Here is a 14,454-nt window from a genome sequence, read left to right on the forward strand (position 1 = left end):
GTTTAAGTATGGGGAGAGCCAAAATTAGGTGCACTTTTCTTGCTAGAAATCAGACCACAAATTGCACATTGTACTTACAAAGATGATTAAGGCGGTCCAGCCGTACACCAGCAGTTCAGCAGATTAATTGGAGCATGCAGATTTGTGTAAAAACATATGTTGGGATTGGGGAAGCCGTTTTTTTTTTTTTTAATGCTGTTCAAAAGGTTTTTTTTTTTTTGCAAGTTCCAGTGTGTAATTTGTACATTATCTAATTCTCCCCTAAAAGTCTAAGATTAAATTCATATATGCCAGGGGTCCAATATTTAGGCATTTTTGTCAAAATGGAAATGCCTTATTGGTACCTTTTTCCCAATTAGTTGGTGGCAACCTTTTTCACTTAGTAAACCTCAAAGTGTTCATTATTTTTAAATTGTTGCATGATGAAAGCAGAGCAACTTGTTTAAACAAAGCATAGACTTAGGAGCCATATAGAGCTGGAACCTTTGAGCCCTGATTCATAGGAATGTATAGTGAGCACTTGGGAAATGTAAGTTGGAATTTGCTGGAAAACGTGGATTAAAAATAACTCTCACATAAAGATTTGAGGTAAAGTATGCGAAGTGCCTGGCAGAGTGCCTGGTGCTTAGGGGAGGCCTCAGTGTAGCTTAGGGAGGGGCAGAGGTGGTGGCTAGCACAGCCCAGTGGTGCCCATGTGCCATGGTGGTGAGCTTGGACATCTAGGCAGTTAAGTCAGTTATTTCAGGGGGAAAAAAAGCAGAGTCTAGCAAGCAGTACTTACTTACAGTGTCTGTGAAGAGCTTCACATGTAAATTTCTTTCCAGGTTCCTAGAATGCAACAATCACTGCAAGGTGCAACAAACGTTGGTCTTTGTGCCCTTGTATGCTTAAGAATATGCCTGCTCAAAATTTTCCTGTTGCCCTTATTATATTTACTTTTCAACAGTGAGAAAGCATCTCTCACTCTGTGGCTAAAATCCTCAATCTCTCATGAACTTTGTTGTCATTGGAATTTAGTTGGATCTCATCTTAAACAATGCTTAAATCTTGAGTAATCCAATCTCACCTCTTCCCCTTTGGTTCTGTTTAGTAAGTAAATCCCTCCTTTCCTTTCTTTCTCAATTTCTTAATGTGCTGGATATCTCTCCTCCCCTCTGCTATCTTCCCCTTCAGTTCCATAAACATAATTGTTGCACCATGGCAACTCTTGTAGTAATAGGCTGGAGTTCCTGTAGGCACCATTTTCGAGACAGTTCCCATGCTGCTTTCTTGGTACTGCAGGTGGGTGATTTTTCCCCACCCAAGTGAAACCATCACATACTGTTAAGTGCCGCTTTCTTTGGGTCCTATCCTGTAAAGTCTAGTTTGCTTGCACAGATTCACTAAAAGGGGCCTCTATGATTCTTTCTTTTGTGTATTTCTGAGAATGGAATGAGTGATTAACAGTTATATGGAGGAAGTTCCAGGTCATTGACCCAGCCAAGGGAAAATATCTGTAAGTCAATCACAGAACAGCTAAAGCTGTTCTCATATACTTGGGTTCCCATCATAATAAAATTATAACTGTAGTAATTTTGCCAGAAGAGGTACTGAGCAGTGATGACCACTAACTTCAGCAATTTTTCTGATGTTCTTCTGGACCCTGCTCTTAACTGAAGAGTTTGATGGGCCACACACTTGAACTCACTGGGCTTTGGTTACTCATCTGAAAGAAAGTTGGATGACCACTGACATTCTGGGAGTGCATGACTTACTAACCCAGCAAGTTGGGTTACTTACTAACCCATGACTAGCCATGTATGGAAGGGGAAAGTAAGCCCAGGATACCTGTGAGGCAGATGAGTGCAAGTGACACTGATACACACATGCATATATATACTTTAGTTCAGAGAAGAGTCACTGATCATAGTCTGAGCTAGTGATTGGACTTGGGACTTTTTACACACTGCAGCTTGAAAACTGGCTGTCCTGTGACTTACAGAGAAACTGTCCCCGTTACCTTGTGCAAATAACTAATTGGAAGTTGAGCACCTCTCAGGAGCTCAAATAGTTTTTACAGAAAGAATTGGTAGTTATGTCAGAATTCTTGAACCCAGGACTTATTGTAACTGAGAAACTGCTTGCCCAAAGTTTAACCTAACCTTCCGTTTGTTAGTTTGACTTACTTTTATACCAAATAAACAGCTAAACCCACACCACTCGTAATGGTTGCACATACATCCGAAAGACCTTTTATGATATTAGCTAATATTTTAATAATTCTACATAAAACCTCATTAAATTGAGATCAACAAGTAACACTAAACATGGAGACATATAACATATTTTGATATAGTACAAAGCTTATTAACGCTGACTTCTGGTAGGTTCCAGAGTTAAACTCTGACAGTGTTCATCAAGTAAGAGAAAACAATAAGGAGTATTTCTAAGTTAGCACGCACGTCCTTAGTATAAAGTTCGTTTCACTTTTAATTTGAGTTCAAGGCAACAAAGGTGAAAGTATATATTTTTAAAGTAACTTTTTATTCCTTTAGATAAGATCTAAGTTCTTAGTCCTGTGTGAACAAATGGTGCATATTGGGTTACGTTCTTTACCTCCTCCTAACTCTGCCTAACAAGCATGCTACTTATCATTTTTTACTATTATTTTTTAAAGCTAATATTTCTGATATTGTGCTAGATGTATAGATTTCAGAGTTGTAGACGTTTGTCCACTGTGTGAATAATGCACTCCTCTTCAGTGGACCCCTCATCTCATTGTAATCTTGTGTCTTTCTGATTGGGTCGACGGACACAACTCCCAGAAGGTCATTGATTTGTGTATATGAGATCATATTAGACCACAAGTACATCACATGCGGCCCAACCTACCTCTGACCCGCTCTCACTCTCCTCCCACCGTCTCTCCCTCTAGCTTTGCTCTTTTCTTCGCCACCAAACATCTTCGAGTCATCTTCACTTGGGGGTCTCTCCTCCCTACATCTACGCAGTCTCTCAGCGGTAGCTGCACGCAGCGGCTCCTCATCAGACTCAGCACAGACGGACGCCCTCATCTTTCTCTTGCCTGACCGCTCTCCTCTCTTTGACACTGTTAAGCCCACTCCTTGACTTTCTGATCCCACTCTTTCCTGATTCTCCTTCTACCCCTTTGAAGCCTCTCATGCTGCACAACCTTCTTGGCTGTTTCCCCTTCCTCCACCAGCCCCTGACATTCCCACCCCTGGTTTCCATCCTCAGACCCCCCTCTCTCTTTGCTCCCCTAGCCAAATCTTGTCTACACGCCTATTTCATTTCCAAATTTGTATCATCCATTTAGACCTTTTTCTTGAGTTCCAGATTCATTCTTTTAATTGCTTACTGCACTGATTTTCAGACTGACTGCTAAGGAAGCCCCTGAGTACCAGACACAAATGCCTGTATTCTTATCCTTGCCCTGTCCATACCCTTCAGTGTTTCTCCATCTTACATTCTCCTCTCAGCCTTTACAACCAGATAGAAATTGCACATCTTCAGTGAAATCTCCCCACTGTCACTCCTCCATCTTCCCAGCAATGCCACTGAACTGTGGTCGCTTTTCAGAAATTGTAGCACAGTAATTAGTAGCTATGGTTTCATACTCTGAACCCACAGTTTCATTTGCATCAGCAAGGGTACTATGCTATTAGGAATGATGCAAAGGTATAAGGACCACTCCTCTATCATTCCAAGGCAGATATTTTTGCCTTCTAACCCCTTTACCCTTTAACCTCCCTATAATCACTTGTGCATAATTTTAAGTTATTCAGTCTTTTGTTATTTAAATATCCTATTTCTCATTATATCCAGAACTATCTTAAGATTATAGTGAATATACTTAACTCCCCCAAATCTATTAGGTTAATTAATGTTAAACAAGTTGATATGTTCTTACCATAGTACTGTTGTGATCATATACATATTTACGCATTTTATTGATTCTGAAAAATTAGATTTTAATTGTATTATAGATATAGTCAGTTTTGTCACTTAACTGATTTCTGTGTGTAATGAAAAATATTACAGGTCCTTTTGTTTTAATTTCATTCCTAATGTATAGCTATAGGAATCATAACAAAAGACCAGAATCAGGTAATATGTACAATATATTTAATAATTCTCTAAATAAATTAGGAGAGCGATTATATTCATAGTTTTTGATAGGAATTATGCAACTTACTGTTGTAGAATTGGACTAAGGCCAATATGTTTTTACTTACCTAAAAGATAAAATGTTGCCTTACATTTTAAAAGAAATATAATGATAATTATATTTTTTGAAAAAACAAATGAGTAGTTTGAACTCAGGCATGATTTTTTTTTTTTAATTTTTAAAACTCTAATTAGTACATCCTGACAGATAAAAATTAATGTTTCCTTCGGATGTTTTAGGATGCCTGACAAAAATCCCATTTTATAGAATTGAAAGGTTTGCCTGTGGGTACAATGTGAAAAGTAGCTTGTCAGAGGTGATGGCATCAAAATGTAAAATATCTCAATTAGTTTCAAAACAAAATTATTACTTAAATGTATTTTAATAATGCTTAGCAATTACATCAAATCTGTAGCATTTAAATACTCTCTGAATAATAATAATGATCTTTTTATCTCCCTACACAAGATAAGATGTAAAATATAAGGACTAACTCTTCATTCAAACTCAACTGGAAGAGTAATAAATGTAATAGGGACCATAGGGTAAAATTGTTAAACAGAACTTTCCAAGGTTCCTCCAGCATCCCTAGATTAGAAGTCAGCAGATCTCAGTCCTAACCTCAGTGTCTTGCCAGTAAGTCTCTGGGGACTCACTTAGCTTCCCTAAATACTTCATCCTCCTGGACAACATATCAGCATTTTCTTGAAAGCATAAAGTACGATATAAATGTAAATTGATGCTATTTCCTCATGTCTGAGAAAAAAAGGAAAGTGCCTTTACAGCTTAGTTATTTGGTCCTTTAATCTAGGTCTCTCTTCCTTTCAGCCTTATCTAGATTAGTAAAATAAAACAATCTGCTTTTCCTCATGTTTCCTAAAATATAAAGAGAGAAGAGGCTGAAGTATCCTCTAGACTGTCCCCAGTACCTCAAATCCTTGAATAACTACTGTCATTTAACTTTGGGTAATTTATGTATAGTTACCCAAAGAAACGGACCCTATCCACACACAAGCTGAGGGGTTCCAAAATTGCAGACCATTTTCTTGAGCAGTTATGTTCAATCCTTTAAAATGAATAAATATAGGAACATTTTAAATAAATAAAGTTTAATCAAGTTATGCTAAGCACGTTGAAAAAAAGAAGATAGGTGTTGAAATATGTACCCTAAATCTTCTGTGACCTTTTTTTGTTTGTTGTGGTATGTTTCAGCTTTGTAAGTGGTAACTCTAAGCAAAATGAGAACTTTTGTTGTTATCTTACAGATGTTTTATACTTGCTGAATGAATGGCGTTAATTCTAACAAATAAGTGAGATTCAATCAGAGAACTAGCCCCTTTTGTTCACCATCTCCCATTAAATTAAGACAAAGTCTGAATATCACACTGTGAGTCTAACAGGCTTCCTCTTAAAATTATGGCCCATACGTGATATCCTTCTTTTTCTGTTATTTCCGTCTTTTTCTGAAACATCTGATCTCGTGCTGGAGATCTTGAAAGCAGCATCTGACCACCTGAAGGCATTATAGTTAAGAGTCTTCAACATATAACATGGGGACTGTTAGTCCTACCAGAGACAGATCCAGTCTAGAACCAGTGCATAATCTTGGGTGAGATCAAAGAATTCTTTCAAATGGTGACTGTAGTCTGTTTCTGTAAAGTCAATGCTTGGTCCATAAATAAGCCTGAAGGGTGTTATCAGTGTGTCAGGAGCTCTGAGGGATTGATCTGTGTTGGATAGATCATGAAAATAGACAGAAGGCACAGGGGTTGCTTCCCTTTGGAAATGGTGGTGGTAAATTGCCATATGTGTCCCCATTAGGAACCTAGCTGATCTGATTGTGGACGTAACAGCTTTACACACTGGATTTTGGGGCTCTTAAGATCTTCCATATCTTTCTATGAAGTCTAAATAAAACTGCACCTTGCTCTTTGGTGTCAAGCACAGACTTCAGCAGGGGATCCGGACTGTGGCCAGCAATCTTTCCCAGTCTTACATTCTAAATCCTTCTTTCCCAGAGCTGTTATCACTCAGAAGTATGGCTAGAGGTGGGTTTGTGTTAACCCAGAAGGTAAGGAAGGAGTGCCAGTGTTGTATTATTACGTGTCACAAGGCTGAGGTGACAAATCCAAACTAAAAGAGAGAAGTTTCCAGCTCATTTTCCTGTAAAAATATTCCAGCAAAAAATAGCTCAAAGAAAAAGTATGAAGTATGAAAAGCAGTCACTTTAACTTCCCTGTGACTGTGCCAGTCAACACCACAGTGATCCTGCTTGGGGAAGTAGGAAAGCTCATCAAGTAAACAAAGGCAAATGATTAAGTAAAGCAAACAACAGCACTGTTTTTCAGACTATTCAGCCCATTCTGTGTATGCCATTAGGCTCAAGATCTAGACTACACCTAAGTGAAATAGCTGTGCAAAGATCCTCTGTGTAACTTTTCTACTTTCCATTCATTAATTCAACAGATTTTTATTTGACATCTGTTATGTGCCATATACCACTAAATGCCAGGTAATGGTAACGTAGACAAGACATTGCTTTTATGGAACATACTGTCTATGAGGGAGGTAAGCATTAAACAAATAAAAATAAATATGTAATTGTAACATCCTTTAAACTTAGAGTTTGGCAACAAGAGACCAGTTCATTTTGCCATTTAGCTTCAGAATCCTTTAGAATCATAAATTTCATAAATCAAAATAAATTCCATACATGCAAGTAGGCTTTATAATGGCATATATCTGCAGTCATAAAGTCTCATTCAAAAATGAATAGCAAGTCTAGTTATTGTTTGTGCAAGGCATTGGACCTAATGTTAGGAATTTTCATTATTTAGTATCTAATGCTGAATGAGAATTTGGACTGGACCAGTTGCCATAACTGGTTGATCATATTTTTCTCCCCTTTTCTCTCAACAAGTATTTTTTTAAATAGTGATAATGGATCTATTTTTGCAGTGGCTCTCTCTGCAATGTAGTGGGGTGGGGTTTTCTCTATCCTTGACATGAAATTTTACTGGTCTGACAAGGACTTCAGGTATATCAGCAACCACACAAAAACGTAAGGTCTTTTGCAAGCATGAGGCACTCACAGATTACTTCAAATATCATCTTGCATTGGCCTTAGCATGGCCTGTTAGTTCAAGCCCTAAAAATAAACACCTATTAATCAGCTAATGGCAACATGGGTGAACCAGCTCTCTGTCTGTGGGAACCTTAGTCTAACCTCATTCAATAGCTTGTCTTATGTCACCCAGGATGAGGCAGTTTGCAGCCAGGAATGCCTCTAAAAGAAGACAGTCAAAAGCTGAACTAAATGTTTAAAATAACCTCCGTAACTCCTCCCCACATTGACAGATTGCTTTCAACTCAATGGAGTCAAACCACAGCACCAGTCCCAGTGGCCTTCGTGGGGCGAACTCAGAGCCGCTGAGTTTGTCAAGGAAAACTGCAGGCTCAGTGGAGCTCTCTCTCTCTCCCTTGTCTTGCTTTTAATCAAAAAACAACCAGATGAGAACTCACTCCTGGAAGTCCTTATCTTCATAACATGTAGCTAATGACTCCTGTTCAGTTAAATAAGGTTTTGCTGTGTAAGTCACTAAGGAAACTGTTGGCCAATCATCTCGTGCCCGCAGACCTCTCAAAGAATACAAACTGGAGGGACCCCGTGGAGCTGGGCTGTGACTGTTTATATACACATACTTTGTCCCAGCGACTCAGGAAAGTTGAGCCCTCCGTATAGTTTTCAGGCGGTCTTTTTTCTGTATGGAGTGGAAATGCGGGCAAGGGGAGAGATTTGTTTTAATGTATACTCTTCTCTAATGTGTTTACCCCCAAATAAGTGAGCTGTAGTAGATACTTTGGCCCTACACAAAGTAAATATTTAGCTCACAAATTCCATACAGAAACATGGCCCCGGGCATTTGGGTTTCATAAAAGAGGATTAGCCTGGGGCAAAGGGCTTGGTATACCTGTTCCATGGGATCTGGAGGAACGGTCTCTACTTGTGTACCAGCCCCTCGGCCCTCACAGCACCTTAGTCTGCTAGGCAGTGCCCCTCTGGCCCTCAGCAGCCTCACCGCACTTTTCCAGCTGTGTCCTCTGCCAGGCCCATGGTCTTTGTTTATTCTGAACTTTTCTGTGCTGCCCCCAAAGCCGCCAGGCTTTTTCTCATCACTGTCTGTGTGTGCTTCTCCCTCCACCCAGAGCATCCTCCCTGTCTTACCGAGAGGAGAGCAAACCTGACTTCCAGATTCCCTCCAAAGGACCTGCCTGGGAAGCAGGAGGCACCATTCTCCCTGTTCTGCAGCCGGGAAAACAGGGGAGGTGGTTTTACATGCACACAGCAGCACTGCACAGAAAGGAGGGAGAGCCGGGTTCATGCACCACTGTCCGTGGCTCCCATGTGATCTTAAACAAGTCACTCGACCTCTGAGCACCTCAGTTTCCTTATTTGTCCAGTCAAAATAAAACATGTTTTGAGAGTCAGATGTTACTGTATAATTTGTGAACATATTTTAAGAACTCTGAAGTGTTTTGCCCACCATTAGCTGAAGAATGGAACCCAGAGTTCACTAAAGTGTGTCCTTCCTTTGAGTCCAGCCCTGCAGTTTTCCACACTCACACGTGATCCTTCACCTGTTACTTAAAAAAAAAAAAAAAAAATCTGTCCTTTTAGTCTCATATTTTTTTCCTGCAATTATCTGATAAAATAACTTCGTTAACCATGAGAAAACAAAGGGTTTGGCCACCTTTAGAAATTGGTGCTGGCCGCTGAGCTTCCTAAAGACCCCGTCTGCCTCAAAGGCCAGCCTCAGTGTCCAAAAAGTTTGTCAGGACAGTTTCAAATATCAACCTTCATTTGTTTCCTAAGTCAGAAGTTTCCTTTATCCTGTTTCCAGAGTCTTTAAATATTAGTTTAAAATGCTCAAGGTTGTTCCTTTTATGTTCTCCCTTTTTAAAAATACTGAAACCGTTTATTACAAAGATGAACTGTTAAGCTTGGGGAGACTTCAAAATGCCCTTGGTCTAACAAGAAATGTATCTGGGATGGTAAAATGAAATCTGAAGGCACTGCTCTGAAATCTATGTGTGCAGCCCTTCTTAGTGGGTGACCTGGGGCCAAAATGTGGGAACAGGCTCAGCGGAGTCATGTCGTTAAGAGCAGGAACCTATATTTAAATAAAATTTAAATCACTGACATCATCAGGGTTTTTTGTCAAGTCTCTTTTGAAGTAGAGTTTCTCCTGGTCCCATGAAGCTGATCAGCTTTCCTTTTTAAGGGCAGGAATGACTGTATGATGTGACCTTTCCTGCTTTCTGGCTCCAAGAAGCATCTAGTCTAGTTAGAAATGTAGGAAATGTTTTGACTGTGCTTTACTGACACTTCCTACCCAGTTCTTCATCCTGTTTTCTCCCTGGATAAAGTACTTCCCAATACTGCCTGGATTAGTATTTGACCTGGTTTTCTTTCTCCTAATGGGTCTGTTGCCAGTCCTCTGGACATAGATCTACCCATTCATGTGTTGGGGAGAGGGGAGCAAGGGTTGGGAGGTTTCTTTATTACCTTCTACTATTGGGCAGAATTTTTGTAAGGGGGCAACAGTGAATTAACAACAAATTGAAGTGCTGTGAAGCTTATTTATTCTCAAATCCACCTTGAATTCCAGTATACAAGTTCTATTATATCTGCTTTACAGATGGAGAACAAAGACACAGGAAGTTAAAAATGAAAGGTACATTAAAGATGACGTCTTCCAGCCTTCACATTTTATAGAAGAGGAAAGACTTGCCCAGCGTGGAAGAATCCTTTAGTAAAGCATTCGTATTGAACCTAGACAGACAGGAGCCTTACCTTGAGATTGGTGTGAGGAGGGGGTTGGTAGTGATGTTTTAAGGGTTTGGAAGAGTATTTAGGGGAGTCTGAAGCGCAGAAGGCCTTGTAGCATAGCTACTCAGGGAGGGAGCCCTGCACGCAGAGGACATGGGTTAACACCTGCACCACTTTCAAGCTTTATCTCCTCGCATGAGTAAGCGGCCTCACCTCTCCATGTCTCTATTTTCTCGTTTGTAAAATGGCGCTAGTAATACTTCATACCCCGTAGGTTTATTGCATGTAGTAAATGAAATAATATACATGAAGTGGTTAGTGCAGTGCTAGGCACATGGTAAGCTTGCAAGTGTTAATTCTCTTCATTGTCATCATTATGGTCAGTTTAGCACAGCTTTAGAACAGTTTCCTCAACATGAAAATGTAAGTACTGCTACTGGCTACTACTCATAGGGCTTTTGTTTTAAATGAGATAATACATATAAATAACTTAGAGGAGTAGCTGGCACATGGTGATCGTTCAGTACATACCAGCTGCTATGATTATGTTTATGGCTATTATTATAAGTATGATTATCAGCAGTGTTATTTTCCTCAAAGAAATAAAAATCAAATAGTCTGTATCTTCTACCAGTTTCAAAGATTGGGACTTTGGCAGCAAGATAAACCTGGAGCAAATTCAGTCAAGTATCCTTTGACTCTAGGTGACTTGAGTCTGAAATGGGTTAACCACCGGGCATTACATTTACTACAATGCCTTACTCTAGTTGTATTTAGAAGGAGATCAAGCAGAAAAATTACTCACAAAGCCCAGCCCTGAAGAATGACTTGTAATCTGAAGGACAGATAAGATATTTTCCACCATGCAGACCCTCAGCACAACCTGCATCCAGCCCAGGGCCGGAGGGTGGGTGGGGGGGAGCCCTGCCGGCTGTGTCTAGTTTAAGGTCTATTTCCAGGTGACCACCAGTTCAGCTGCCCTCCCATGCTTCTGTCTGCGCGTGACGGTCAGGCCTCTCTTGCCCACCTCACTGCCCTGTTGGTAACTATTCTCTGGAGTTCAGCCAGTGTGCCTTTTCACTCCCTCAACAGTTACCCTCATCACTTGGAAATGTCCCTGCCTCAGAGCTTCATTGTATGGATCTGGCATTAAATAAGTAATGCAGTTAAAAATAAAATCGGGGGCTTCCCTGGTGGCGCAGTGGTTGGGAGTCCACCTGGCGATGCGGGGGACACGGGTTCGTGCCCCTGTCCGGGAAGATCCCACATGCCACAGAGCGGCTGGGCCCGTGAGCCATGGCCGCTGAGCCTGTGCTCCACAGCGGGAGAGGCCACAGTGGTGAGAGGCCCGTGTACCACAAAAAATAAAAATAAATAAATTTTTTAAAAATTTAAAAAATAAAATAAAATCAGGTAGGATCTTTATGGGCTTAAATTTAAAATTTTGTTAACTGTGCAGTTGACCTTCGAAGTTCAGTTTAACCGTAAAATGCATTCTTCTTTTCCTGAGTTCAGTTTTCTATTTCTATTTTGCTTTTTTATTATACACACCTTTTGGGGGAAAAGGCAGGGTAGAAATAAGTTAAAAGCCTCACACCAACATATAGAAGCCATCAACTCCTCATTTTCTTAAAGCAGCACTATTGAAAATGGCATAAAGATCATTTTGTAAAGGTTATATGTGATCGAAAAGCAAAGCAATAGGAACACAGGCTCCTCCTGAACCTGGGAATGCTCAGGCACCGTAGGGATGGTATTTGTGGTTCATGGGGTGCAAATCCGTGTGTCATACAAATACAGTTCACTTTAATAGTTTGATATCTCTTCACTCATCTTAAACACCTTAAGGTATTTGGAAAGGGAGGAAGAAATAAAACAGATGAACCTGCTGAGATATGGCCAGGAACAGTAGTACTTCATTTTGATTGATGTTTTTACAACCTTATCTTCTAGATAAAAGCTACTGTAAACAAAAGCCTACCTGAATTGATTGTATTTCAAGGAAGAGAGAGCCACCTGTGTGCAGTGATTGGCTCCCAAGTGCTTAGTTTTTCTTCTTAGCAGTTAATTCCTACCCACCTCACGGTCACCACGTCAGCCACCAGGAGTGTCCCTTCTAGGGAACAGTACTCGTGTTTCCTCCCAGCTTTTAGAACACAGCATCATCTCCCCCAGAACAACCTGGAAAGCAGAGATTCCTAACAGCCGCTCAGGGAGCTAGCTCTTCAGTGTGCAACTTGGGCATATTTTTAAGGCTCATTTTCTCACCTTTAAAAATGACTTTTCTTCCCTACATGGTGGAGAGTTATCAGCAAAAGATTTTTTTTTTTACAAATGCATGATAGCATTCACAGCTTCTCCTGGCGCAGGGGCTCTATAGTGCTATTCATTCATGCAGTATTTATTGGCTGACTCCTGTGTGCGCTGAAATACAAGCTGTCCTCATGGAGCTTGCATTCTAGAAGTGTTTGCTTAATAACTGCAAGGCTGGATTATGTCTATTTTATATTTTTCTAAGAACCGTATTTTTTAAATTGTTTTTCCTTACCTGACCACTTTTCCTAATGACCTAGATGGTTCTACCTTCGGATTTTTTTCTCCTCTTTCCAGTATTTGCCTTTATGGATCTGTAAAATTGAGAGATTTGCTTTTGAGGACTGTGATGGTTAGCCAGAGAGATTTTCCTTATCATGAAATATTTACTGTGATTAAGAGAAATTTTTAACTACACATTTAGAGCAAGTTGGGATCTGACATACCTGAAGCATTGTGTCACATTTGGTTAACAATAGATTTATAAGGCAAACATGTATCAGCCTTAATCCTTTAGTTATTTGACTTTGCCAAGTATGAAAATTCCAATAATTTTTTTCATTTTAAGCAGACTTTTATATATCCAGAACCCATAAATCTCTTTGCGTCTTGAGATAAATGTCTGACTGAACTCTGGGTTACCCTGTGATCTTCTGTGAACTGAGCCGAGGAAAAAGAGACCCCATCCTCCCTCTACCTAATAATAAAAGACTACATGAAAAAAAATATATTTGGGGGTAGGCAATGTTTATGTGATAAAATCTTTTCTATTTTATAACACATTTCTAGTTTCTAGTATTCAGGAAGTTGGTAATGAAAAGTTCAGAAATAACCTCAAAATTTATGCGAGCAAGTCTCTGGTTGACTAATTGGCAAACACCAAAATGGACTATCGCACTGTCAGCCCATGTGTTGCCAGCGTGATGATCACTTTCCATTATGGTTGTCATATCAATTATAAATCCCCTGGCATCAAACCCTAAATCAGCTGAAATGATGGGTTTGCCTTTGGCATGTTTCCCTGGGGAAATAACTGAGAAAACATGTAATAATTCACACAACCAATTTTGTAAACTACCCCAACTTTTGGAAGAAGGCTGGGGTATAAATTCTAGGGAGATAGATATGATTTGCACCCAAGGTCCACCTGAAGTGTTCTCTCACTCTTAGTGCTTAAGTGTTTTTCAAAGTAAATATGACCTTGGGTACTTTGTGATTTTTATGGTTTCGGTTTCTTTCACTGCACTTGGTGTTTCTCCTTCCCATTTGAGGCTGTGTACTGTCCACTCTACACATCCTCATTTGAAACAAAAAAAACAGGGCTATAGTACTTAAACTCATTCTCTAGTTTTACAATGAAATCGTCTCAATATGCTTCTGATTCTGCCATCCCTCTACATCTTTTGGGACCCCCGACCCCAGTCTTCATTCTTCCCTCAAAAAACATGTGTGTATCATGGAGAAAATTAAAAGGGCCATTGTATGAATAAATGCAGCATAGCTGGGAACTCACCTTGTCTAGGAAAACTTCTAGAACACCATGTTATTGTTCTAATTATTCTTTCGCTGTGAACCTTTTGGCACTTTGTTCGTTTATTGTTATTTTATTATTCAATTGATAACTTATCTTTTACACTTAAATGTGAATAGTTCTACATTATTGAAATTTGAATTGTAAGTATCTTAAGGAGAGGAATATCCTTTCTTGTGTGACTTGTGTTGCACGCAGGATGAATATGCAGGCTTATATGTAGACTCTTAATGGACACGTGCAGAGAGCCTGCCTCACTGCCAGGGGTTAGTGTTTCTCCAAGAAAACAGATATTAAAGACAGCAGATTAAATATAAAAAAGCCTCTGCCTTTGTTTTCTATCCTGCCTACCTCAGTTTTTCTCTTTGGAGAAGAGATTTACTATAGGCAGGAAAGACTGTTAGTATAGCATCTAAGAATTTCCAACACAGGACAAAGTGGAGTGGAAATTAAGCACTTTTCCAGGCAATTTAATGTAGACATGAAAATGCCGAGTTGTATAAACACCAGGGAGAATTTCAGGTGGTTGTGGTTGTGTATTTATATACATTTTAAATTTTCTTCAAAATAATGTATTTTCTGTTTATTTTCTATGTGGCATAAAGGCCAAGG

At 39.7% G+C, this 14,454-nt stretch overlaps 1 protein-coding gene across 11 annotated transcripts in view; it reads left to right on the forward strand.

The window, feature by feature from the left end:
* The window catches only part of CDIN1 (CDAN1 interacting nuclease 1), a 222,127-nt gene that overhangs the window by 183,882 nt on the left and 23,791 nt on the right, over nt 1–14,454 (forward strand). For 4 of the 11 annotated variants that reach the window (XM_067028922.1, XM_067028921.1, XM_067028920.1 and 1 more), the window contains exon 11: nt 9,868–9,903. The exons of 6 other annotated variants lie outside the window; for them this stretch is intronic. In XM_067028922.1, coding sequence (XP_066885023.1) covers nt 9,868–9,903 — 36 coding nt within the window. Of the gene's footprint in view, nt 1–8,374; nt 8,622–9,867; nt 9,904–14,454 lie in introns of those variants that run through there. One more of the 11 variants, XM_067028918.1, reaches the window with a different exon arrangement.

Source organism: Kogia breviceps, chromosome 3 (assembly GCF_026419965.1).
Source record: "Kogia breviceps isolate mKogBre1 chromosome 3, mKogBre1 haplotype 1, whole genome shotgun sequence".
Classification (NCBI taxonomy): Eukaryota; Metazoa; Chordata; class Mammalia; order Artiodactyla; family Physeteridae; genus Kogia; species Kogia breviceps.